At 31.0% G+C, this 24313-nt stretch overlaps 1 protein-coding gene across 2 annotated transcripts; it reads left to right on the top strand.

Annotated features, from left to right (window-relative positions):
* The first annotated feature begins 5370 nt into the window (after positions 1 to 5370).
* On the top strand, positions 5371 to 23018 carry RpS11 (ribosomal protein S11). 2 transcript variants are annotated; one of them, XM_075360999.1, is made up of 4 exons: positions 5371 to 5507; positions 12954 to 13070; positions 19593 to 19798; positions 22854 to 23018. In XM_075360999.1, the coding sequence occupies exons 1-4, from the start codon at positions 5496 to 5498 to the stop codon at positions 22975 to 22977; spliced, it is 459 nt and encodes a 152-aa protein (XP_075217114.1). In that variant the 5' UTR covers positions 5371 to 5495; the 3' UTR covers positions 22978 to 23018. The 2 variants fall into 2 exon arrangements, with proteins under 2 accessions (XP_075217114.1, XP_075217113.1); XM_075360998.1 differs by lacking the exon at positions 12954 to 13070 and adding an exon at positions 12750 to 12875 and having other exon boundaries at positions 5394 to 5507.
* Positions 23019 to 24313: the final 1295 nt, after the last annotated feature.

Below are 24313 nucleotides of genomic sequence, written 5' to 3' on the forward strand. Positions count from 1 at the left end.
TTATTTTGATCGGTACGTAAAAATAGATATATAAATCATCTCAAGACAACATAAATTATAAATATAAAAACTATTACAAAAAATTGATGTGTTTAAAGTCCAAATTAATTATTTAAATTCTAACACATGAAATAATGTTAAGGTAAAAAATACATTTAATATAAATGGAATATTTTATTGTAGAATACTTATTGTTTAGTAAGTGTCATTAAAAAAAAAGAATAATTTTACAATAATTTTTAACAGCAATTTGTTGTGTACCGCTTTGTGAAAACTATGAATGTAGAACAATTTTTACCAAGTACGTAATTTGAAAAGAATAAATAAGAGAGAAAGAACAAGATCACCCAAAAATATATATCGTGCTGTGCAGTCACTTACAAGTTACGTGCACATGCGCGCGCGCAAAGAGAGAAATGTGTTACCAGAATTTTGCTTTCGGGTGAAAGAGCTTGGTTAGATGTTCAAACAGTTATGTCTTCTGACCCGTACTATGAGTCCATCCAGTCTGTGCCCTTAAATGTACAAGACACTTCATTCACACTCATACATATCACCCTCATTCATCCTCTGAAGTATTATCTAAACGATAGTTACCGGAGGCTAAACAGGAAAAAAGAAAGTCTGTGCCCTTAAAGATGGAAATGACGGCGATCATGGAAGAAGTCGTACCAAGCTGATAATTTTTTGCCTGTTTTTATTTCCAAAATAAAATGCTTAATAAACTCTAAAGTATACATTTGATCTAACAAAAAAATTTAGATATTGAAGATTAAAAATTAAGATGGCCACCATTTTAAAATTTTTTAAAGTGACGTTTTCAGAATTTTTTATTTTATTGAACAAGACAGATTATTATAAATTATACATATTGAGTTGCCATTGTTGCAAGTATATGATGTAGGGCTACAGTAATCATGTTTATGTTGAGTTTGACAAAGAGCTGGCTCCACTGCTTGTATTCTATAGCTGCTTTCAACTGCTGAGTTGGACTTAATTGTTATTTCTATCACTCCTTTTTTTTTTTTGAGGTGGAGGAACCCCATTTATGGACGCCGAAGCAGTTTCGGACTCGCTAACAGGTTCTGCAAGCTGTTACAGAAAATGCATATCTATCTCTGTGCACTACCGACTAAAGCCTGGGAAATTGCTAATAAAGCATTACTTCAGGAGGGGGTAAGCGCCCACACACACATTTGGTCTCCACTAGCAAGCATCATCCATACCAAACCACTACAAGAATACCTAAAGAGAAAAACATTCAGTAAAAATAGAACACCTAGCAGGTACTAAGACGTACCACACACACATTTATTCAATCATACAATCAAGCCAACACAAGACAAGTACACCACAATCAAGAAGACATGGCCACAAGACATAACTTATCCACCAATATACACTCAAAAGTTAATTAAATTTCCACAATCTCACTCAGAGTACACAAAACACACATCCACCAACTAACACAACTCAACTACTTACCACTTATCAGTTACCCACGCGACCATCACCCATAATCATTAAAAACATGAACAACACCCTCAGGCACCGGGAGTGGAGTGTCCATGGCCTCGCACCAAAGCGACCCCCCCCGCTCATGTTCAAGAGGCCCCCCCAAGGCACTCAGCCACAGACCTGTCCAACCCGACATCCTCCGATGCCTCATTCCCTTGCAGGCCGCGCCAATGCTCACCATCTCCTACAAGTTTTTCTGTTTTGCTGAGTTCTCCTAAAACTTTTCTATTATAATTTGCAATAATAGTCCACTGCTTCACACCCTGAAGCATTATCTGATGAAAATCCTCTGAACATGTCCACCCGACCCAGAACATCCAGCATCCACCTTCGTGCATCTTGGAACCTCATACAACAGAAAAAGACATGGTCCAGAGTTTCCTCCACATCGGATTATAATTTTATTATATTATTCAATTTTTGTATTTATCCTGCACATCAGTTTTAAAGGTATTATGGTGATTTTAATGTGCATTTAATATTCAAGAACACTGAAGAAAAATCTGTTTAGTTAGTACCTATGGATAATTTGTAGCAAATAATAATTAATCTAATAATTATTAGTAATTTGTAGCTAACAGAAGGAAGTCATTTCTTAACATTGAAGTTACCAACTATTTGCTTGGAAATATGAAGTGAATATGGTTCAACCATTAAGAAGAGATTATAACCAAACGTAACCAAAGTTTGTTTACTCTTACCATTCATAGAGAACATGCTGATAATATGAGCAGGAATATTCAGAATACTCAGGATACTGATTACAATTTCATTTTGCAGATTTATAAAAGAAGAAGAAGGTTTATTTAGAGGAGGTTAAGAATGCTAAGAAAAACAGTAATGTTAGGATTTCCAACACACAATATAGAATACACAATTTCAAGCACACAGCGTAGAATACTTTGTGCCCAATTAATTCATGTAGAGTGAGATGTGCTGCTTTCTTGAATATTGGTAGCTCTGAGGAGTAATTTTACATTCATAATCTTGAGAGGATATTGAAAGGATAATGCTTGATTCTGAGCAGGAGTTTGTCGATAGTAAAATATACAGTTGTAGCGTAATTATGAAAAATTTGAGAAAAGTAATATGTCATGAGATTGCTAAGCTTGTAAGTGACTTCAATATCTGTGTGTCTGGATGTTTATTCTCTATCATGCAGTATATAAAAGTTTATTGTTTTAGGGGTTACAGAACCACTTCCTATGATGATAAAAGAGTGTCTCTGTATAGGGGGTATTTTTTATTTTCTGAAGCTTGCAAGAACAACTACTGTGTAAAAGAAGAGAGTGATTCTATTGAGTTTGCAAGATTCAGGCTTATTTGACATATCCTGTTATGGCTGTGGTTATGGAGATGCTAATGAGAATCAACTTGTCCATTATTTTTGAGGAAATGCAACAGAGATTTGTAGAGGCTTTTGATCAGCGTTAACCAATCTGATTGATACTGGAAGCCGTTTAGGAGAACTCTACAGCATTGTCATTGTGTAACCTTAGTAAGACATTTGATTTTATATCACCTGGAATGCTGATAAAAGATTTGGATTGAAGAGTATTGATTTTACTTCTGAGAGCTCTTGGGTCTTACTTTGGCAATTCTAAGCAGATTGCTGTCTCTATAAAAAAGACAATGTTTAAAGAAAACTATTTTGTAGTATGGTTGTGATTCAAACCTATATCCTTGGCCCCTGTATCTTTTGTTTATGTCAATGACTTGAGTTGTGGTGATTATGTATTACTGTGTTAATAGGAATATGGCGCTAATCACTGAGATAGAATTAGTACTGAGCTGCTATCCAGTATAGAGAACTTTTTTGATGACGCCAAAGAGTAATTTAAATTGAATTAGATGAAGATGAATGAAGAGAATACCCAGTGCAAGGTGTGCAGTCTGCACTACATTTATAATGAGTGATAATTACATTAATTACAAGTCGTGGCTATGAGGATATTCTGCCAGTTGCAGTCAGGTGGTGCCCATAGATGAAAAAAAGGCTATGAAAATAACTTTTAATGGAAAAAGCGAATATTGGCAACCTGTCCTTATTTGATTAGGAGCTGATGATGGTGTTAAAGTTTTCTGCTGTTTGATGTCTGTTAAGGAAACCCAAGGCATTTTCATTAAACAGAAAACATATGAATACAACATACGAGGTCTGTAAATAAAGTAATGAGATTAGTTTTTTTGGTAGTCAAAGTGACAACACTATAAAGTTACTAGTAAACATAGTCTATTGTTGCCACGTGAGACATAAATAAACTTTTCATGAAACAAATTTTTGTTGTGCATCACAAAAAATAGTGATACTAATTATGAGCAACGTTGTGCAATTTTCATGTTTTGTGTTAAACTTGGTGAGAATGCTACTGAAACATTTTCAAAACTGAAAAGGGTGTATGGAGATGACACTCTGTCATGAGCTCATGTTTCTAAGTGGTTTAAAGCATTTTCAGATGGCTGGGAATCAGTTGCAGATGATTCATGCTCTGGAAGACTGTTAAAGTCAAAAAGTGATAACAATGTTGAGTGAATCAGAGACTTGTTATAGTATAACCGGCGATTAACTGTCAGAATGATTGCAGAACAATTGAATTTGAATCATACCACAGTCCATAAAATGTTGACAAACAAATTGGAGATGAAAAAGTTTTGTGTAAAACTGGTCCCAAAAAACCTCACTGTTGAACAGAAAAACAACAGGATGGAAGTGTGCTGCAATCTTCTAGAGCGAGTTGAAACTGATCTTGATTTTCTAAAAACTGTTATTACTGGTGATGAATCTTGGATAATTGAGTACGACTCAGAACCAAAATGGCAAAGCAAGGAGTGGTACACTTAAAACTCACCTTGTTTCAAAAAAGCAAAAATGAGCAAATCAAAACTCAAAACCATACTAATTTGCTTCTTTGATAGTAATGGCATTGTCCATACGGAGTTTTTGCCTACAAGACAGACTGTAAATCAATATGTTTATTGAGAAATTCTAGAAAGACTGTGGGAAAGAGTTACCCGCGTGAGACCAGACATCAAAAACAACTGGATGCTGCATCGTGACAATGCACCTTATCACACTGCACTCTCAATTAATGAGTTTTTGGCAAAGAAAAACATTCTTGTAGTTCCTCAACCACCTTATTTACCTGACTTGTCCCTGCACTTTTTCCTGTTCCTGATATTAAAAAAACACCTCAAAGGACACCATTTTGAAACAGTAGAAAATAAAAAAAAATAAAAATATAACGACCATCTGAAGATGTTCCAGTTTCTTAGTTTCAACACTGAAAGAGTGAAACTCAAGAAGAGTGGAAATTTGTTTGAAGCATTGCGTGGCTTCCTAATGGAACTATTTTGAAGGTGATTGGATTGTAAATAAAAGGTTTTTATGAATCAGTCTCATTACGTTATTTACAGACCTCATATGTAGCGGCAACATAATTGACGCTCAAATAATTTCCGTTTCTATTTTACACAATCACTGAAATTTTTTCAAGTTTTCAAATTTAAGTACCTGCAAATTTATTTTGCTGAAATAAAACCTGAACAATTTGAACCATCAACAATACCAACGCAGTTATACCAGTGAGTTATACATATATTTAAAGGACTTTAAGTAAAGAGTTCAAAGCAAAACAATTATAGAATTATCTTAAGTACTTAGATTTATAATTATTAAAGATAAAGGTTGTCATAGGATCATATTTTCTCTCATATATTTGTATGCACGATACATACATTTTTATTACTGTAACTATATACTGTAGATTATTTTTTCAAGTATTTAAAATGATAAATTATAATTCTTGTGCGTATAAAATTTGAACTTTACTTATTCATGGAGTACGTAGAATCTTTTAATAACAATTTTTTTGACATGGAGATTGTGAATATCAAAGCTTTGAGTTTTACGTTCTGGAATGTTTCATAGCCTGCAGGTCTTTCGCTTCCGTGTTTAGGATATCTCTTCGTACGACAGCATGGCTGATCAGGTAACGGATTTTAATAAATGTTAAATTTTTTTTGAAATTGTATCTTTTATTCGTTAATGCAAAAAAAACAATGTAAATGTGGCTTGTATATAGAATTCGGCGAACTCCGATTATCATGTTTTAGTTTTTCAGACTGCTACTTAGAGCTCATTGTTAAAGCCCATTACGACCTACTATTCATAAATATGTAATTTAGAGTTTTTTTATGTTATTCACACCAAAGTGGGGATTGATATCTGCAATCGGTACTCCTATTCGTAACTGTGTTTGTGTAACATTAATTAGCAGAAGAGTGAGAAAGTTTCTGTCTTAACACTTAAGTAATAAGTTTTCATTCGTTAACTGGTTATAAAATTCAAACTAATTTTACATATGAACCTTTCATAATAACATTTCATAAACCTAATAGGATTAGTATCTGGCATTAGGTAGGCCATAATTTCACTATTTAAAAGTGAATGATTGACTATTATCTTGGGTAGTCTTGTAGTTTTATCCACCTTATAATTGCAGTACACATTTACATTGTAAACAGGTTTCAGCTGGGTTTTAGTGTTGCTTTCAGTTTTTTACAGAAGTATTCCACATTCTGAGAAAAAATATTCAATTGAAGTGTAAATATATGTGTGTTTACAGTAAAGTAAATCTCTATAAGTGATGCTTGTTTAAAGAGAATCAATTTGATAAATTTCAGCCAGTATTAAAGCTTTCAAAATGTTTTTTTTTGCATTGTTGCAGATGTTTTTCTAAACAAAAAACTTCATTAAACCTTACCCTATTTTCAGCACATTAAATTGTTAGTGTAATATGATTCTAGTATTAGTTGTATATTATCAGTGTTTGAATTATAATTTGAGAAGTATGTGTGATACTGTGCAATTGCTTGTAGACGTCTTTACATCCTAATTTGATAATTATGAATAGTGGGAAGTCTTCACACTTTAACCCAGAAATTGTTCAATAACAGTATTGTAACTTGCACTTTATGTTTGATCAGGTAATTTCTGTTTGTTACACACATAAGGTAGTAGTAATATGACTTCAATTGTGATTCAGGTCTATAGACATACAATAAGAAGCTGTCATCTAGTTATTTTTGAGAGACTGCTCTAATAATTGTGCCATAAAAATGGAAATGATTGCTGTAATCTCTGTCATTTCTAATTTGATATCAGTCTGGAGATACTTTATATTTCATACAGAGATAAGATCTATTTAGAATTATAATTATATAATAATTATATTAAAAAAAAGTGGATTTATTCATACTTTTACATAAGGAAATTTACTATTCAGTTTGGGCCTCTCGTAAGCAAATTTGAATGCAGTATTTTTTCTTGCTATTCCAGTAGAAAGTTTATTAAACTGGGTGGCTGCTGGTTAATGGAAAAGGACTATTATGGGTTTATATCTGCAAGTACATTTTTTGCTTTATATTAGTTAAAGTATAGTTTAATTGCCAAATGTGCAAACTATACCAATGAGTGCATTAATATTTAATGGGTTATATTTTTTGTAAATATTTGCTTACCCTGAAAAATATGTAGAATTTCTCACCTGGTATCCATTTAGCTATTTCTCAAAGTTTAGTTGATGGGGGGGATGGAACTGGAATGCTCAAATTGGTAAGAAAATTAACACAAATGCAAGTGTTTGAATGCATAGTTGATCCATTCCCTCTATTAGTAATTTTTGTTTATATATTTATTTTTCATATCAAACTTTTAAAGTATTTATTTGCGTAATTGTAATGTTTTTGATTTATTTATTATTAGGTTTTGGTACTTCAATTTTTTTATTTTAACAAAAATGTAAAATAGGAAGGGAATTTTAATTTATCAGTTTATCTCATCACTGTCTGATGAAAATGATTCATTGGTACTGTTAACTATTGTAAACCTTTTCAGTTTGAATATGTCTATTCTTTCTTGAAAATTCAGTTTTATATCTGTGTTCACAGTTTTGAAAATCTTTTTTAATTTTGCCAGTGTAATAAATTGCATATTTTTTTGGAGAATTACAATTTTTGCCCTGTTCAGCTCAATCAGGTCGAGTATTAGTACCAAAATTGAACAAAGTGAAAAGTTTGGTATTAAATTTTCTCCCAGCCATTTTTTTTTTTTTGTAGTGAATTCATGTTCTTTGAGTATTGCTTTTGGCTGGATTTAAAAATCGAAAGTGCATTCAGAATTTCTCATACAGAGTTGCTGGTGTGCACCAATTCAAAGGATTAAGGTTGTGATCTTTTGGATTAGGATTTTTTCTCTAGTCATTAACGAAGTTAACAATCAAACAATGTTCTTTCACACGCTGATTGCATGTTAAATGCATTACTAGTCTCAAAAAATAAATTGTTTTATTTCCCACTTACAAATTTTTATTTGTTTTACAAATTGTATTACTTTAAATTTGTATTGTAAACTACAATACCAATTTAAAGGAATATGATTGGTGGTTTGTGTAGCAGAGAGTAAATAGCAAAAATGTTGTGATTTGCAAATAATACAAGAGGTGGATAAAAAAATAAGTTGCCATGTTCTTGAACTGAAAGGGATGTATTAATGTCTTGTGGCAGCACTGGTTGTCTGTGCTCCCCCAGCAGCAATTCTGTATGACATTCAGTACGTGTGAAGTGTCATCAGTATGGCGTGTCTGGAGTTTTTGACCAGCAGAGAAGTGTGTCCCATAATCACAAAATGGTGCCAAATGTTCAGAACTTAAAAACAAATGTGAGTGATGAACTGCATGCTAGGGGTCCTCACATTGCAAACACGACTGGTAACGTGGAATGCGTGAATGAAATGAACTTGAGTAACCGGTATGTAAAATTAGAGAGATTGTGCAAGTGAACTTTACATCAGTTATGGTATTGTGTTTGCAATTCATGATCAGCTTGGTTACCACAAGATGTGTGCACGATGGGTACCACTTATGTTGACCGACAACCACAATCATCAAGTTATGCATCTGTTCTTTATTTCCTTTAACTTTATTCCCGGACTGGTCCACAGTTTTTGAAACAAATCATCACAGGGGATGAGAACTGAGTGCTTCATTACATTCTGAGACTAAATGAGCATCACATGAATGGAGACAAAAATTCGCCACAGCCAAAAAAAGTGAAAACCATCCCCCCCATGTTTTGAAAGCATTTTATGCAAAATAGTCTTTTTTCGATTCTGAGGGAATTTTTTACAGTGAATTTATGCTCTGAGGAACAACAATCAATGCCAAATCTTTCTGCAAGATTAAAAAAATTTTGTAAAGCCATTAAAGATCAAAGACCCTGAAGATTGAGCGATGGGGGTGTCGGTTTTCTTCACATCAATGCATATCCTCATTCAGCTCATGTAACAAAGGATTTGTTGCAAAAATTGAAACGGGAAGTGTGGTAGTGATAATGAACTGAATGAGAAGCGGTTCTTAAAATGTTGTAGGAAATTGGACAAAATTTTTATGAGAGTGTAATTGAAAAACCTGTGACAAGGTATGAAAATTGTTTAGAAAAACTGTTGAGTGTCGAAAAATAGATAAAAATATAAAGTTTATTGGTCAGTAAAAAAAAATATTGACTTATAAATATGCATTTGTTTTAAAGAGGGGGTGTAACTTACTTTCTTATCGTCTCTCTTATACGTTTAATAATATATTGATTAAACAAAACTTTTAGACTCAAAAAAATTTGCCATTTAATTAACAGCACTTTTATTTTTTTACTTGTATTGTAGCTTACCGTCTTCACTATCTCAAAAAACTACATTTTTTGTCATTTTTATAAATCATACCCAGTAAAATGATATTTGTTTGAAAAAATGTCAAAAAAGAGATTAAAATATATTTGTTAAATGAGAAGCGAGGCATATGTGCACATTAGCTGAATGTACCGTGATGGAACCAACATCTTATGAAAAATAACTAATGAAAACTTGCACATGCTGTGCTCATGCAAAAAAAAAAAAATACAATTATTTATTATTTTATAGCTATTGTCTGTCAATTTAAAAGTAAACTACAGTTCCAATTTAAAGGAATATGATTTGCTGTCTGTGTAGCAGAGAGCAAATAACAAACATATGTGGTGGCTTGCAAATAACTGCACGTGAGGTTTACTTTAAATCATCTGTGACAATATAGCTTATCTAATGGTATACTGAATTTTTTTTCACTATCCTTTTCTGGGTGCTAGTAGTTTTCCAAACTAATTGTCATTTATTGCTTAATTTATCATTGATTGGTGTCAAATTTATGCTGGAACCATTTCCAAGATTCCAAATGTAATGTCTGAAATGAGTTTTACCCTGAAATGTGTTTCTTCACTTAAAAACTTAATTTTATTTGTAGAATCACTGCTGTAGCTAGACGTAAAGATCTATAATGTGAATGTATGGTACAGCATCAATAAATTTGAATTAAAGTCGCAGTTTGGTTTAGTTCTAGACCAAATTAAGAGTGTTTTAGTGGTTAATTTTTTCACCAGACTTATATTTTTGTACTTGTTGAATATTTCAAACCGCAAAGCTTGGAATTTATATGAGTAATAAACTTTTGATTTACATACACACACACACACACTTTTTTTAACGTTTGCTATTCTAAAACTGTTAATTGACTAATAAGTGCATAAAATTTGTAGGGAATTTAATTCTGAGAAAATTGATGTAAAATAGCCCAATAAGAAATATACAAGTTCAAGAAATTTGATTTTTTTCCTAATGCACACCGTACAACTTCTAAATGTTCTAATACAGAAAATGAAAGTACTTATTTGTAATCTCACCGCCACTTTTTTGATGCAACTTCTACAGATTTCATGAGAAAATGAATAAAAATGTTTAAGGTGGAGAAAGTACAATTTTTTTATGAAAAATAAAATTACAAAACACTTTACATTATGTATGTTGACTCTGTGTACTAACGAATTGTACGTGTATCAACATAACCCACCCGGACGTAACCTATGCCTGCTTTGCTTGCTAATCTCGTCTAATTAATGTAAAATAGCCTATAAATGTATTTTAATGTTAATTATATGTGGTTAGTGAGCGTAGGTTATGTCTGGTTAGGTTATGTTGATATATGTATGATTAGTCAGTACATGAAGTCAATAGAATCAAAACAACAACCTTCTCTCACTTTGATCATTAACAGACATATTTTTTGTTTAATACATTATAATAATACGTTTAATATGTTTTTTTTTTTGATGAAAAAGTTGCATAAAAAAAGTGAAAAAAGCAGCGGTGCGACAACAAACAAGTACAAAGCTAATTTAACATACAACTGATACAGTGTTAAAAAAATAAAAATTAATTTGTACATTTAATAAAGTACAGTAGATTTAAAAAAAAAGTGTTCTACTTCAATACGTTTGCTGCATGCTTTCAGATTGCTAGCATTGCTTTTTGTGCAAGACTTTACTTAATTTGTATAGCAGCATCTGTAAAAAGAAATCTGTTCCTTAAGAAATTCTTAGTAAATGTCTGAATTTAGATGTTCTGGGAGAATACATTAAATGGTCCAATTAACTGATTGGAATTATACCATACCAGACTGATGCTAAATCTATGTTGGAAATTACATTCTACTCTTATTTGTGGATTGACTTTTGCCCAAGTGTATTCGTTGCAAAGGTGATGCTGTCCTGAGCAAACTGGGCCTTGTTAGTAAATAAAATGGACCTGTACAATCGGCGGTTCATGTTCAACTATTTGCAATGATGCAAATGAAGAGGAGGATCTTTGGGTTAAGTTTTTGTACTCATTTATTACTATAAGAACACAGCTTCTTTTCTGTTGTGAAGTGTCCTCCACACCATAGACTAGTAAACTCCAAACTGCTAAGAAAGGCATTGTATACTAACACCCAGATTGCATTGAATAGCTTTTGATAATGGTTTCTTAAGTATTAACATCATGATGGGCAGAACAAATGCAGTGAGTAATAATGCTGGCTGGAATGTATACCTTTTTTCATAGCTAATGGAATGTTCCACTAATTGTTTTAGGATTTGGAACTCTGTAGTTAAGAAAATGTCTGATATTCTGCAGCAGCAGCAGTAGCAGTTGCATTTTCATCACACACCTCCAAGATATATACTCTGTTGGCATACAGACAACTTGTAAATATTTGTACTTGTTACTTGTAAATAACAAGGTATTGCTGCAGTCTGACACACACTCACTAACTCATTCAATCACACTCACTCTCACTTGCTCACTAATTAAGTAATTAATATGCATTATTGGCCAGCTGATTTTTGTTACTGATTTTCAAAAGCATAATTCTTAAATTTTCAATTTGGCAGTGAATTCAAGAAAATAGATAAATTTTTTATTGTCTGAATTCGTACTGGTTTTTTAAAATTTATTTTTATCTTTAATATAAACTATTTTTTGTATCATTGTATTTTGTTTAGAAAGTAAACATAAACATGCTTTGTATGTGTAATCCCCTTGTTTTCATGTGGTAAGTATTGGTAAAATCGAATTTCTTGAACTTGTATTTGTTTTTTATTGGGCTGTTTTTATCAATTTTATCAAAATTAACCTCTTAAGTCTTGATTATAAATTTTACATATTTGTCATTTAACAAATGTAAAAAAAATTGTTTTTATTTGATAAATTTTTCTGTTTTGTATCTGATATTAAGAAAACTGCTGTTGGAGATGTGGTTCTGGAAGCCGTTTTATTCAATTTGTCATAAGTTTACCCCTTTAATTTGGGTTCCTAGAATTTCAGTATGGTTTTATTTAGCTCTTTGTTCTGAAATTAGGGCAGAATGATTGACTAGCTATAACTTGTTAACATGTTTGTTTCTGGAACCATGATTTTATGAAATTTTATCATTTTTTGTGGTAGTAGAAAGAGCTCAGACAGCAACCGTATCATTGCATGGATCACCTTGTAAATCAACTGAATTGGCAGTTGAAATTAATTATTTGTTACAGAACTATGAAGAAGTAACCTTTTGGAAGAATATATAGAACATCTACAGCATACCTAGTTATTGTAATCACTAATGATGTCGCAGAGATTAGTTAGATATTGTTTCTGATAAATTATCACACATACATGATTTTTAGAAGCTTTATGTGCTATAGTGCCAAGGTGTATTTTACTTTTGACTGTGGGCTATTTAAACATGATTTTTATTTTAGCTGATCTGTAATTAAATTCAAAGGCGTGTAAAAAATTGCATTGAGTGCTGTTGTATTTTAAACTTTAATGTAATTTTTACTTTCAGACTGAACGTTCATTTCAAAGACAACCAACAGTATTTCTGAACCGCAAGAAGGGTTTGGGAGCAAAGAAGAGAAAATCTCTTCGTTATATTCGCAATGTTGGTTTGGGTTTTAAAACTCCACGTGAGGTATGTGGTATTAAATGTGTTGTATATTCTGATTTGAGGCATTAATTGTAATTTTTTTTCTGTTCTAAAATACTGTAGACTGAGAAGGCATTTCAGAAACAACCAGGATTGTTCTTGGCTCGTAAGCCAAATGCTAAAAAGAAATCTTTGCGGAGACACAGAAATATTGGTCTTGGTTTCAAAACGCCTAGAGAGGTTTGTTATTTTTTTTAATACTATTTCAGTGGGAAAGGTGGCATTGGTGACTTGGTGGTGATTCAGCGGGATATGGGTTGGTCTCTGCACCATATTATAACTGCTGTGTACAAAGTAAGGTGGTATTAACATGCATGTGCTTATAGGCTAACGTAATTGTGTTTTTAGTTAATATCTATTCATTTAGTGTTATTTAGTGCCAGCATATAAATGCTGGCACTAATTTATAAAGTTAGCAGTAAATGTTCTGAAATATGTTCACTTTTGCAGGTGAGGGTAGTATGTTTGAAAGCTAACATTGTGTAACTGAATGTCAAGGAAATTATTTATAAAATAATTACTGTTATTTTTTTTGGTAATTATTTTCATAAATGGCTTAGGGGTAATTGTAGTTTTCACTTAAAATTTTGTAAAGACTATATTTATTGAATTGTTCTCCAATGTTTATTAGAAGAGTTATATTTAGCTTATGCAACAATGGTTAGGAATGTTTGTAATAAATTCTTAATTTGTGTCAGTTGTTGTTATTGCATATGCTACTTTGGTTATGTGCTCTGTGACTAAAAGTCACTCTTCAAATGACTTGTAAAAATGAAGGATTATGGTCACTAGTTACCGAAAATGTAGTGGGAGCATTATGGTAAGAGGACTGTTCTTACAGTATGTACGGAAAGTTGCTGTGCACTGGAATTATGAAAGTGTAATGAGAAAACTTTCTCAAATATTATTTTGTATTTTTATTTCATTATTTTGTAGTAATGGATATTACAACATCTGTAATAGTTTAGGTGTTGAAAGAGACCTCCAACATCAATACAACACTGCACACATTTCAGTTTGTTTTCAACCACTTAATCAGCACTTAATGTGACGACACATTCCAGTACATCAGCTGGAATCAGCGAAACAACAGAAAACGAAATGAAGCATGTTCAATCACAAGTCAACAACTGACATCGTGGTTTGTTACTGAGCAGTGCCTAATGAACCCGCAGAGTAGCCAACCTAATACTGAAAGAGCAGAATGTATCAGATAATTCTAAAGCATTCATTCCCAAAGTGGATAATGCCTCTGTGGGCGCTGGTGGCCTTCAGGGGTGGTAGTAGGGCCACACAAAATTTGCGTGTTGAGGCGGTCTAGGGTGGCGATGGCTGATTAAAAAAATTTGGAAAAAATTATATTTGATTTTTCAAATTAAAATTACCTAATATACTAGTACACAAAATTAAAGAGTACACCTACATTTTATGATAAAAAAATTATTGTACTAGATTACTTTAATTTTGCAACCAAGTGGCTTAGAGAAACGAATAAAAGAAAATTAAAGCTTGAATACTCTACTTTTTGACAGTATACTTCAGATTTCATAAAAAATCAGATTAAAAAAAATCAGCAGAAAGAAAAATTTTAAAGTTTTTCTGTGTGTTTCATACAGTGCATGGGAAAAACAAAATTTTTTGCAGTAAACTGCATTAAAATCGTTTAAAGCTTAAGACTTAAGTTTTAATTTCTTTTTTGTATGTCTATGATTTTTCTGAACCGAAATATTCCACTTTAAAGAGAAAATGCCACTTTTATCTTTAATGTTGCTTATCTCTCAATCTAAGCAACCTATTGATACAAATAAATATGTAAATTAATGTAAGTGTAATTTTTCAATTGAAAGCTTTGTTTTAATTATTGTATTGTTACATTGAGTATGCTATCACTATTATATAACTGTATAAATACAATTGTAATTTTTTTGAAAGCATTTTTAATAAAATTTCTTCAAAATATGATTAAATATGCGTTTTAATTGCTCTCATTTAAAATGAAAGTTTCAACTCAGAAATAGGATATGCCAGATTTAAAAACAATAATTGCAATTTCTGTTTTTAAGAGCACGTTTAAAAAACAGTAATTGCAATTATTATGTTTAACAGATGGTAAGTTTAAAAATTTTGGGGGGCGGTAGAAAATTTTTTGTTCTCAGTGTGGGTGGTGGGTGAAATAGTTTGAGAATCAATGTTCTAAAGCATACTGCACAGTGTATTTAAGTGATTTGTCCGAAGTGGAGAATCACTTCTAATTATACTGGGTTTTTACCCCTTCTTCTAGATGTAGGAGCTAACTTTGTAAAATGTGGCCTGCTATTGACCATGAAACTAGCTCTTTTTGCAAGTCTGAAGTTGAACCCAATCCAATTGTTTTCGTTAATGAAGAAAATAAATTTATTTACTAAGAGCTACCAGAAATAAAACTGTATATCCCTTGTGCAAACTTGTCAAATACATTTTATTTTATTGTTTTTTATCTTACAACTTCACAAGTAAGTTTTTCACTAAGAAATTTGTAAGCATTAAAAAAATTCTTACAACTTTCATAGATTTGAAGAACATAGACATGGGAAATAATAATAGAGACCTCTTGTTCAAAATGAAATCCTAGGCATCAACATTTTACTAAAAATAGTGAAATGGGAACATCACATCACTCTTAGTAGATTTGAAAAGAAAAAATAATTCGATCTTGGACTTGTGTGATAAGTACATATACATTTATAAACATAATTACATCCATAAAGGATTGTATAATTGATGTAAATATTGGTTTTGATAAGCCATTTGAGCTGCGGTTAGTTTGGAATATATTTTGGGGAGAGGGAAGCAAAGTATATAATATTTAAAAGTAGGATTTAAATCTTTTATATTATCACAGTGCTTTTAGTTAGACTTTAAGATTGTATCTTTTATTGTTAATTTGTATTACTAAGTTCCTTCTAAAAAAATAATTTAATACCAACTAATTTAAAATTGTTTAAAACACTCAAGAGTAATCATTTTTATCTGTGAGCACATGCCAACTAATATACTATGCTTTCTTGCTTACACATGTATCTAAGAATACACTTTTTTCTCTGTTAATGCATATTTGGGTGTAATTAATATATATGTATATATATATCAATACTAATACATTTTTTTATTTGTTATGCATGTTATTTTTTAAATATGTTAATGGTTTCTATTTACTGTAATAAAAGCTATTTCTAATATTGTCACTGACATGTAGGTAAATATTTTGTATGAGTTCAAATGATTGAGTGAGAATTTTTTTTATGCTGATTCCATAATTATCAGTCTACTGAGCTGTACTATCACTGTAGTAGAATCAATGCAGATGTAATTATCTATTTTTTTTCTACCTTAACATTTTTTTTAATCTTGTTTCATAAGTGTTGATCATGATGTGAAAAAAATTGTATAACTTTTAAATGAACTTCAAAAAATTTGTCTTCATTTCTCTATTTATTTTTACTTTTAGAAAATATAACAGCTTGCTGGTACTTTATTTTAATTCTGTGGATACTAGAATACTATTATTATTAATTTGATGAAAAGTTGTGTTTTGATACGGTTATATTTTAAGACATATAGAAGCTTAACATTTTAAAAACTTTTTAACAAATTTTTAAGTTGAAACATTTACAATGAAACTCCACCCTTTGTTTAAGAAATACTTCAAAATTTTCTTGTCATCTGTTGTGAGAAAATTTCCAGCACCAAATATTGTCTTCCAAGAACTATTATAATTAGGAAATTCTTAACTGCATTAATGAAAATCTACTGACAATTTTATTGTAAAATTGTGAGAATTTCATTCTCATTAGTTGAGAATTTGTTACCTCAAGAACCAAAACTAATTGGTTGTAAACAACAGTGTCTTCTATTATTGGTCCTTGAAATGTTCTAAATTATCTAATAGAGGCTATGAACAGATTTTGGGTTTATATTGTGTTCATCAATTTTTAGAGGCGTGTACACACACACACACACACACACACAGGTGTATGTATTTTCAAGTATGTATGTGTGTGTATATATATATATATATATATATATATATATATATATGTGTGTGTGTGTACTCTTAGTTGTGAAATTTTGTGTAAGTCATTAATGTCATGTCAAATTGCATCTAGGAAATAAGTAATTTAATGAAGTAGGATTTTTCTTTTGCCCAACCCTGCTTGAATATTTGAATGACAATGTTTTGCTTGGAGCATTAATTGTGTGTTGTAACTGCTACAAAAAAAATTTGATTTTATCAAGGAATTTTTTATTAATTCTATTTCTGTAATTGGTAGATGTTGATGTTACTTAGCTCTGGGTCTCTTTAAAAGTTCTGAAAAATGCTTTAAAATTTAAAAAAACTGGGAGTTACACAACAATTGTAAAATAAAAATAAATAAGTTTAATTTTTTTAATGACTAGAAATATAATAAATTATTTCAAAGTTGGCAACACAGTAATAACAGTTGATCAACAATGTAAATACTATGTTTAAATCATTCTGTAAGGTACATTAAGTATATCAGGAACTGTGAATTGCGCTGTCATTAGCAAAGGTTTTCTGTAGTGAATTTTTAGTTTGTGATTGTTTTTCCATTGATGTAATGCCATACCTGTTTACAATAGAGAAAAATGCAGATAAGGTTGTGTGTAATGTAGTAATAATAATACTTCGGCTGCTGTAGTAGAATATGAAATATGTTTTCTGAATTGCAAGATTTCAGATGCTAAAACAATTATTGCGACTTTTCACAGTCTTTGGGAAACAGGTTCACTACTACTTATTATTTGTATGAGCTATGAATGATCGACCCAACATGACACTATTATTGATGAAATTATTATCGATGGCATCAGTACATGACATCTTTCTAAGTGGATTGGAGTTCTACATTCAATGGTTTCGAGCGCACTAAAAACAAGTTTTATCCGTATCATAGACAACTAGTTCAACATCTAAACGCAGGAGATTGTCCGCTTAGCTTGGAGTTCTGCAGCTGGTGGAATACAAACTGAAAATTCTACAAATATATTTTGTTTTCTGATGAGGCACATTTCAATTGAGATGGCATCAACTTACCCAATGAGCACACAAGGACAGGCAGATGCAAATCCTCATAAAACAGTGGAAGGTAATTTTTAAGCGTATGGTGCAGCCTTCACAATCAGCTGTTTGGACCATTTATATCTGGCCGCTTAAATTCTGAGGTCTACTTGCAGTTCAAGAATTGCTGCAGCTTCTAGAAGATGTACCTTTAGCGCCGAGGTGCAAAGTATACTTTCTGCATGGTTGCGTGTCTCCCTACTTTTCTTGTGGCCTTTCCACTCATTTAAATCATCATTTCCTTGAGAAATGGTCGTGGAGGATTACATTCCTGGCCATCAAGCTTATCGGATCTAACATCTTTTGTGTCTGGGGGTGGATGAAAAATATTGTATACAAAAAAAATTCTTGTGGGGAATTAATTACTTGCATTATGGATGGAACATTATGGACAGCTCTGAAGAAACAGCAACAAAAGCAGTTAAGCATGCCAAAAAGTCTGGTGAAAATGGTAGGTTCATTTTTGAATATTTATTATAAACTGGTATGTATAATGAATGCACTTAGGTCTCAGAGGACTGTTTTTAAATAAAATCAAATTTTTATAACTTTACTTTGTTTTATTCAACTTATCTTACACCATAGTGTTCAAAATTAAATTCTCTACAAGGTTTGTTTGAAAGTTTTATATGTTTATAACCAATTTAACGTAGTTATTGTATGTACAAAAAACTGGGTTTCATTTACTCGAATTTAATGGTTTTCACCCCAGATTTCTCAAAAATTACTGCAGATATGGCTCTGGGACCTAATTTATTTGATTTGTCAGGTGAAAAACCATAAGAAATCACTAATTGTGTCCCTTAATTAACAAGCTAAAAATTTCAGTATAACCTCATTTCACCAGGGTAGCTGAATCCAAGCAAAATTTTTCACTAGCCATAACTCGCAAATGAAGCATTTTAGAACAGATGTTTACATGAACTTTTTCCATTATTTTCACAAAAAGAAAAGGCTATGAAAGTCCCAGGAGAACTATGTAGTAATGGTTGGTTATGAAAAAAAAGTGAAACTGGAAAAAAATATTGCATTTAAGCATGCTAGTAAAAAATCACAATACACTGATAAAACAGCAGCTGAACATAAATTGCTTATCTTCAGCTGCAATTAGCATTAAGATCATTAATTTTGTATTAACTAATGTTCCAACGAGAAAATCTTTTTTCAGTTTGCTTTCTTGCCATTTCTGTAGATAAAATATTTCATTTTTCATGGTTTCTTGGCAAGAAAGTGTGAGATAATGTTGCCAAGTTCATCCCCCATGTTTGATATATTATAAACAATACTGAAAGAAAAACAAGAAGACGTATCTGTCAAGAGTTACTGAAGCTAGCAAATGAGGATGAACTTATTTTATAGATAATGTAAATTGATCTGTGAGTATGATGTTGAGCAAGTCACTGTTGATTGGGAAGGTTATTATTAGGACAAATTAGGTTGATTGGGTTTTTTATAATTGTCATGTTTCTTATGATGAAAAAAAAATGATTTGTTTTAATGTTTTTAAAATATTACTTTTATATTCATTGTGATGTTAAATTAAATTTTACTTGGGTAATAGATTTATGATTTAATTTATACAGGCAATAGATGGTACTTACATAGATAAGAAGTGCCCGTTCACTGGGAATGTATCGATCAGAGGGCGTATCTTAACAGGAGTAGTACAAAAAATGAAAATGCAACGCACTATTGTTATAAGAAGAGACTATCTTCATTATATAAGAAAATATAATCGGTTTGAAAAAAGGCACAAAAATATGTCTGTGCATCTATCACCTTGTTTCAGGTAAATTCTGTTTAATTTAAATGTTTGTTACTTCAGATTTGTGGTATGTGATTATGACTTTAAATGCCCTGTGAGTTAGTCATTAGCTTCATTTGTTGCCAAACTTAGTTTAAGTTAATCTTCTCTCAAGTGTACAATTTTCATAAGATAAAAATGCTATTAGTTCTCCCTATTATCAACAAAAGCAAAAAAAAATAAGTTGGGACATATGTAAAATATTATTGTGGCTGCTAACATGCCAGTTCATTTATACAGTTTGAATCACTTGCTTAAAAAAATAACAAGTGTGAAAGTTAGTTGAATTGTTATTGTGAAGTAAACTGTCTTTTAAGAGTTAATCATTATGCATTAAAACAGTGTTTTAACTGAGGCAAGATGAGTACTGGACGATTAAAAAATACGATATTTATACGCTGAAAAGAAATGACATTCAGTTACAAGGGCTAAACCATGTAGTTACTGTAGTGCCTTAAGAATAGTTAGTGTTTGTAATGTGTAGTTTAATGTAATGTGGTTGGGAAAATTGGCTGTTTTTAATTTTGTTATTTCACTATTATTGTTTGCTATGATGATTTTGTCATGACGGTCTTCTGAAATAATTTAAATGACTGAAATTGTGACACTGAGCAAGCAGTTGAAAATTTTCCTCAAAATTAAATTTTCTGTAAAGTTTTTATTTCTTTATCTATACATTAAACACTATATCTGAAAGTGTATTCAGATAAAACTTCGTGTTTCACTTTAATTTTCTTAAAACCTAATTGAGATAGAGGTCTGGGACTGCTTTTATTCAGTTTCTTAGATCAAAAACCTTTAAGAAGAACCAAAATTACCTGTTTATTTCTACCTTAAGATTTACCCCCAATTTTAATACAGTTAATTTTACAGAGGGAGCAGAAGCAAGGCTAAATGTTTCATGAGCCAAAACTCATTTAACAAGTAGTTTTCTGACCTATGTTTATATAAATTTTTTTTCATGTTTTTGGCTATAGTCATCTCTGAGATTAATAGCTGTGCTATTTGGTCTGTATATATATATATATATATACACACACACACACACACACACACACATACATACATCCATACATACATCAGCATTTGACTATTAAAATGTATATGTAGGCTCTTGCAGATTTTAATTTTATGTTTTTGTCTAAGCCAATTTATATTAAGTTTCCGATGTACTAATTTTTTTGATATGAATATAATATTCATGTGATGGACATTATGTGTGTTCTGTGATGGAGTGATAAACGTATTTGCGTTTTATCTGGATGGTTCTAAATTTAAATTCCCCAACTGAACTTTGTGGCAATTTATTTACAATTATTCCATATTATTTTCTTATAATTAATGTAAGCTCTGATGTATTTATTGTCTAAAAAAATCCTGTTGTCTGGTAAAAATTAATGTCCCTTACAATTTTACTAGGGACTGCTCTTTGAAAAAATAGTATTCATTAGTCGGAATTCAAAAATGGTTTTTTTTTTTTTTTAATGCAGGATACATTTATAGTTTAATGCTGTGTAAAAAATACTCTTGTAGCATACATGAAAATTTACTGCACTAAGTAAACAGCAACTTCAGTACGTTCATTTTTGCTTTTAAATAAAATTATTGAAATCTATTACAGTAGTGGAAAAATTTGAGAGTAAACAAAATGTTAAGACTACTAGTAAATGTACATTATTGAAAACAGGTTCAAGATAAACACAGATTTGTGTACAAAACTTCGAAATGCAAAAAAACTAGCAGGGTATTTTTTTAAGTTATATAGTGCTAATGTTTTATTCATTTAACTGCATTTCACATGTTTAGGAAAATAGAAAATGTTAATTTTTTTAGTTTTAAGTAGCAAGTTGGATTAGACTAAATGTGTTTATTAAACAAGATTCTTGAATGTTTTTGTTTAAACTATATTTTGAATTTTATGTTTGGGCATATGTGCCATTTATTAATTGAATAATATTTGTCTTTCACATGGATTTAGGATGAGAAATTAAAATTGAATCATCAGAAACTTTTGTAATTGTTTGCTGGGATGATTTTGTCATGACGGTCTTCTGATATTTTAAAATGACTGAAGCATTGACACTGAGCAAGCACTTCAACATGTTTCGGGTTTTTTTACTATAAGAGTGAGAGGAGGGAGAATTTAACTTCAGTTAGTTAAATCAGTTAGAAAAATTGTCTATCGCAGAAATTTTTATAGCGGACTTGTTTTGTGTAAATATTATTAGAGGAAAGCTTTTCTGAAATATTTATTATATTTTGTGTAATTATTGATATAACTTAATCTTTATTGTCTGATAAACAATACATGTACTTCAAATATTATGACCTTTGTAATTGTTTGCTGGGATGATTTTGTCATGACGGTCTTCTGATATTTTAAAATGACTGAAGCATTGACACTGAGCAAGCACTTCAACATGTTTCGGGTTTTTTTACTATAAGAGTGAGAGGAGGGAGAATTTAACTTCAGTTAGTTAAATCAGTTAGAAAAATTGTCTATCGCAGAAATTTTTATAGCGGACTTGTTTTGTGTAAATATTATTAGAGGAAAGCTTTTCTGAAATATTTATTATATTTTGTGTAATTATTGATATAACTTAATCTTTATTGTCTGATAAACATTACATGTACTTCAAATATTATGACCTTTGTAATTGTTTGCTGGGATGATTTTGTCATGACGGTCTTCTGATATTTTAAAATGACTGAAGCATTGACACTGAGCATGCACTTCAACATGTTTCGGGTTTTTTTTACTATAAGAGTGAAGAAGGGAGAATTTAACTTCAGTAAGTTAAATCAGTTAAAAAAATTGTCTATCACAGAAATTTTTATAGCTGACTTGTTTTGTGTAAATATTTTCTTAGAGGAAAGCTTTTCTGAAATATTTATTATATTTTGTGTAATTATTGATATAACTTAATATTTATTGTCTGATAAACATTACATATACTTCAAATATTATGAAGAAATATACAGTTGCTAAGTTGAACTGAAAATGTTTTTTTTTTTTGTTAAGACTTTCATTTTGTTTTAGGGATGTGGAGATAGGAGATGTGGTCACAGTTGGTGAATGCAGACCTTTGAGTAAGACAGTTAGATTCAATGTTCTTAAAGTAACAAAGGGTCAAGGCTCAAAAAAAAGTTTTAAGAAGTTTTGATTGTATTTTTCATAAAATTTAATAAATGTTTGAAAACTGTTTGTAATTTAATTTATTTTTTGTACATAGCTTGTTTTTAATATCTTGCTATATATCTAGACAAATTTGATTTGTAAACCTATAAAGCAGCCTTTTGTAACGTGATAGTTGCGATGATGTGAAAGGGGATTTGTGAAATTAGCCTAAAAATTTACATGTAAACAATAATGAAATAGTTTACTGAGAAAAAAATCATTTATTATAAACATTTTACTTACATTTTTATTAAGTATGCATGTAAAGAAAATAAATTAATGGAGATGCTTGCCCTAGTTTTTCATTTAAAGGTTTCCCATACATGGATCTATGTTATAAACACACAAAAGCAAATTGTTTTCAAGTGATAAAAGACGATTTCTATGTTTGGTTTTTAGTGCAATCAGACAAAAAACCTTTTCACAGAGGTACAAGATGGCAAAAGGAATTTATATTTTCATTGCTTCTGTGACTAAATTTCCATATTCACTTTGATGAGCCAGCCAAAACGTATCTAAATCATCAGATGTGAATTGTGGTTGTAATGTTTTAATGGGAGACATTTTGATGAGCTGGTTATGAATCTCAACTGGTAACGTAGCAGCTGCAACGTTTTTATTAAATGGATTCAGTACCCATCTCTTTGAGAATCAATTTTTATCTTCTGGGAAATATTCTGCCAACTGAAGTTTTAGTTGATGCAAATGCTTCTTCATGTTATCCAAACTGTGGTGAATAATAGTGTCTAGATTCAAATTTTTTTCAATGTTATCGGAAGTGAGTGGAAGCATCAAAATTTTTGCTTTGAAGGCTAATAGATAGATAGATCTAGATATCAAGCTTCTTATTGAAAACATGAACTTTGTTATGAATAAAATGTTTTTATCACATCTTTGAAATATATTTATTAATATATATATCAATATAATAAATATATTTTTGTAGCAATAGTATGTCTGTGAAGGAAGCAGTGTGTCCATTCCGCCCTTGGTGTAAGATGATCATTAATTTTTTCAGAAGTTCACTGTTCTTGTTGCTGCCTTTGCACAATCACTACATTCTGCAAATAAATTTGTCCAGTCTGTGTTAAGGTTTTTAGTAGCTTTATAAAAACCATTAAAAAGACGTCCTGTTGCATGACCACGTATGATTTGCAAAACAACATATTTTCTTTGACTGATCTGTCACTGTTGCATTCATATCTCACAAAACAGAGAACTGAGAAATATTTGCCACATCTGTTGATTCATCAGATTGAATAACCACTTCTTGTTAACTTGTCATTGCAAATTGTCTGATTTTGAAGTTGAGAGTTCCAAGG

The sequence above is a fragment of the Lycorma delicatula genome, chromosome 3 (assembly GCF_047948215.1).
Source record: "Lycorma delicatula isolate Av1 chromosome 3, ASM4794821v1, whole genome shotgun sequence".
Taxonomy (NCBI): domain Eukaryota; kingdom Metazoa; phylum Arthropoda; class Insecta; order Hemiptera; family Fulgoridae; genus Lycorma; species Lycorma delicatula.

Excerpts from the sequence above, each read along its gene's own strand:
- RpS11 (XM_075360998.1), top strand. Across the intron at positions 12,876-19,592 it reads GTTTTAAAACTCCACGTGAG|GCAATAGATGGTACTTACAT; the intron begins GTATGTGGTATT and ends TAATTTATACAG. Across the intron at positions 19,799-22,853 it reads CATCTATCACCTTGTTTCAG|GGATGTGGAGATAGGAGATG; the intron begins GTAAATTCTGTT and ends ATTTTGTTTTAG.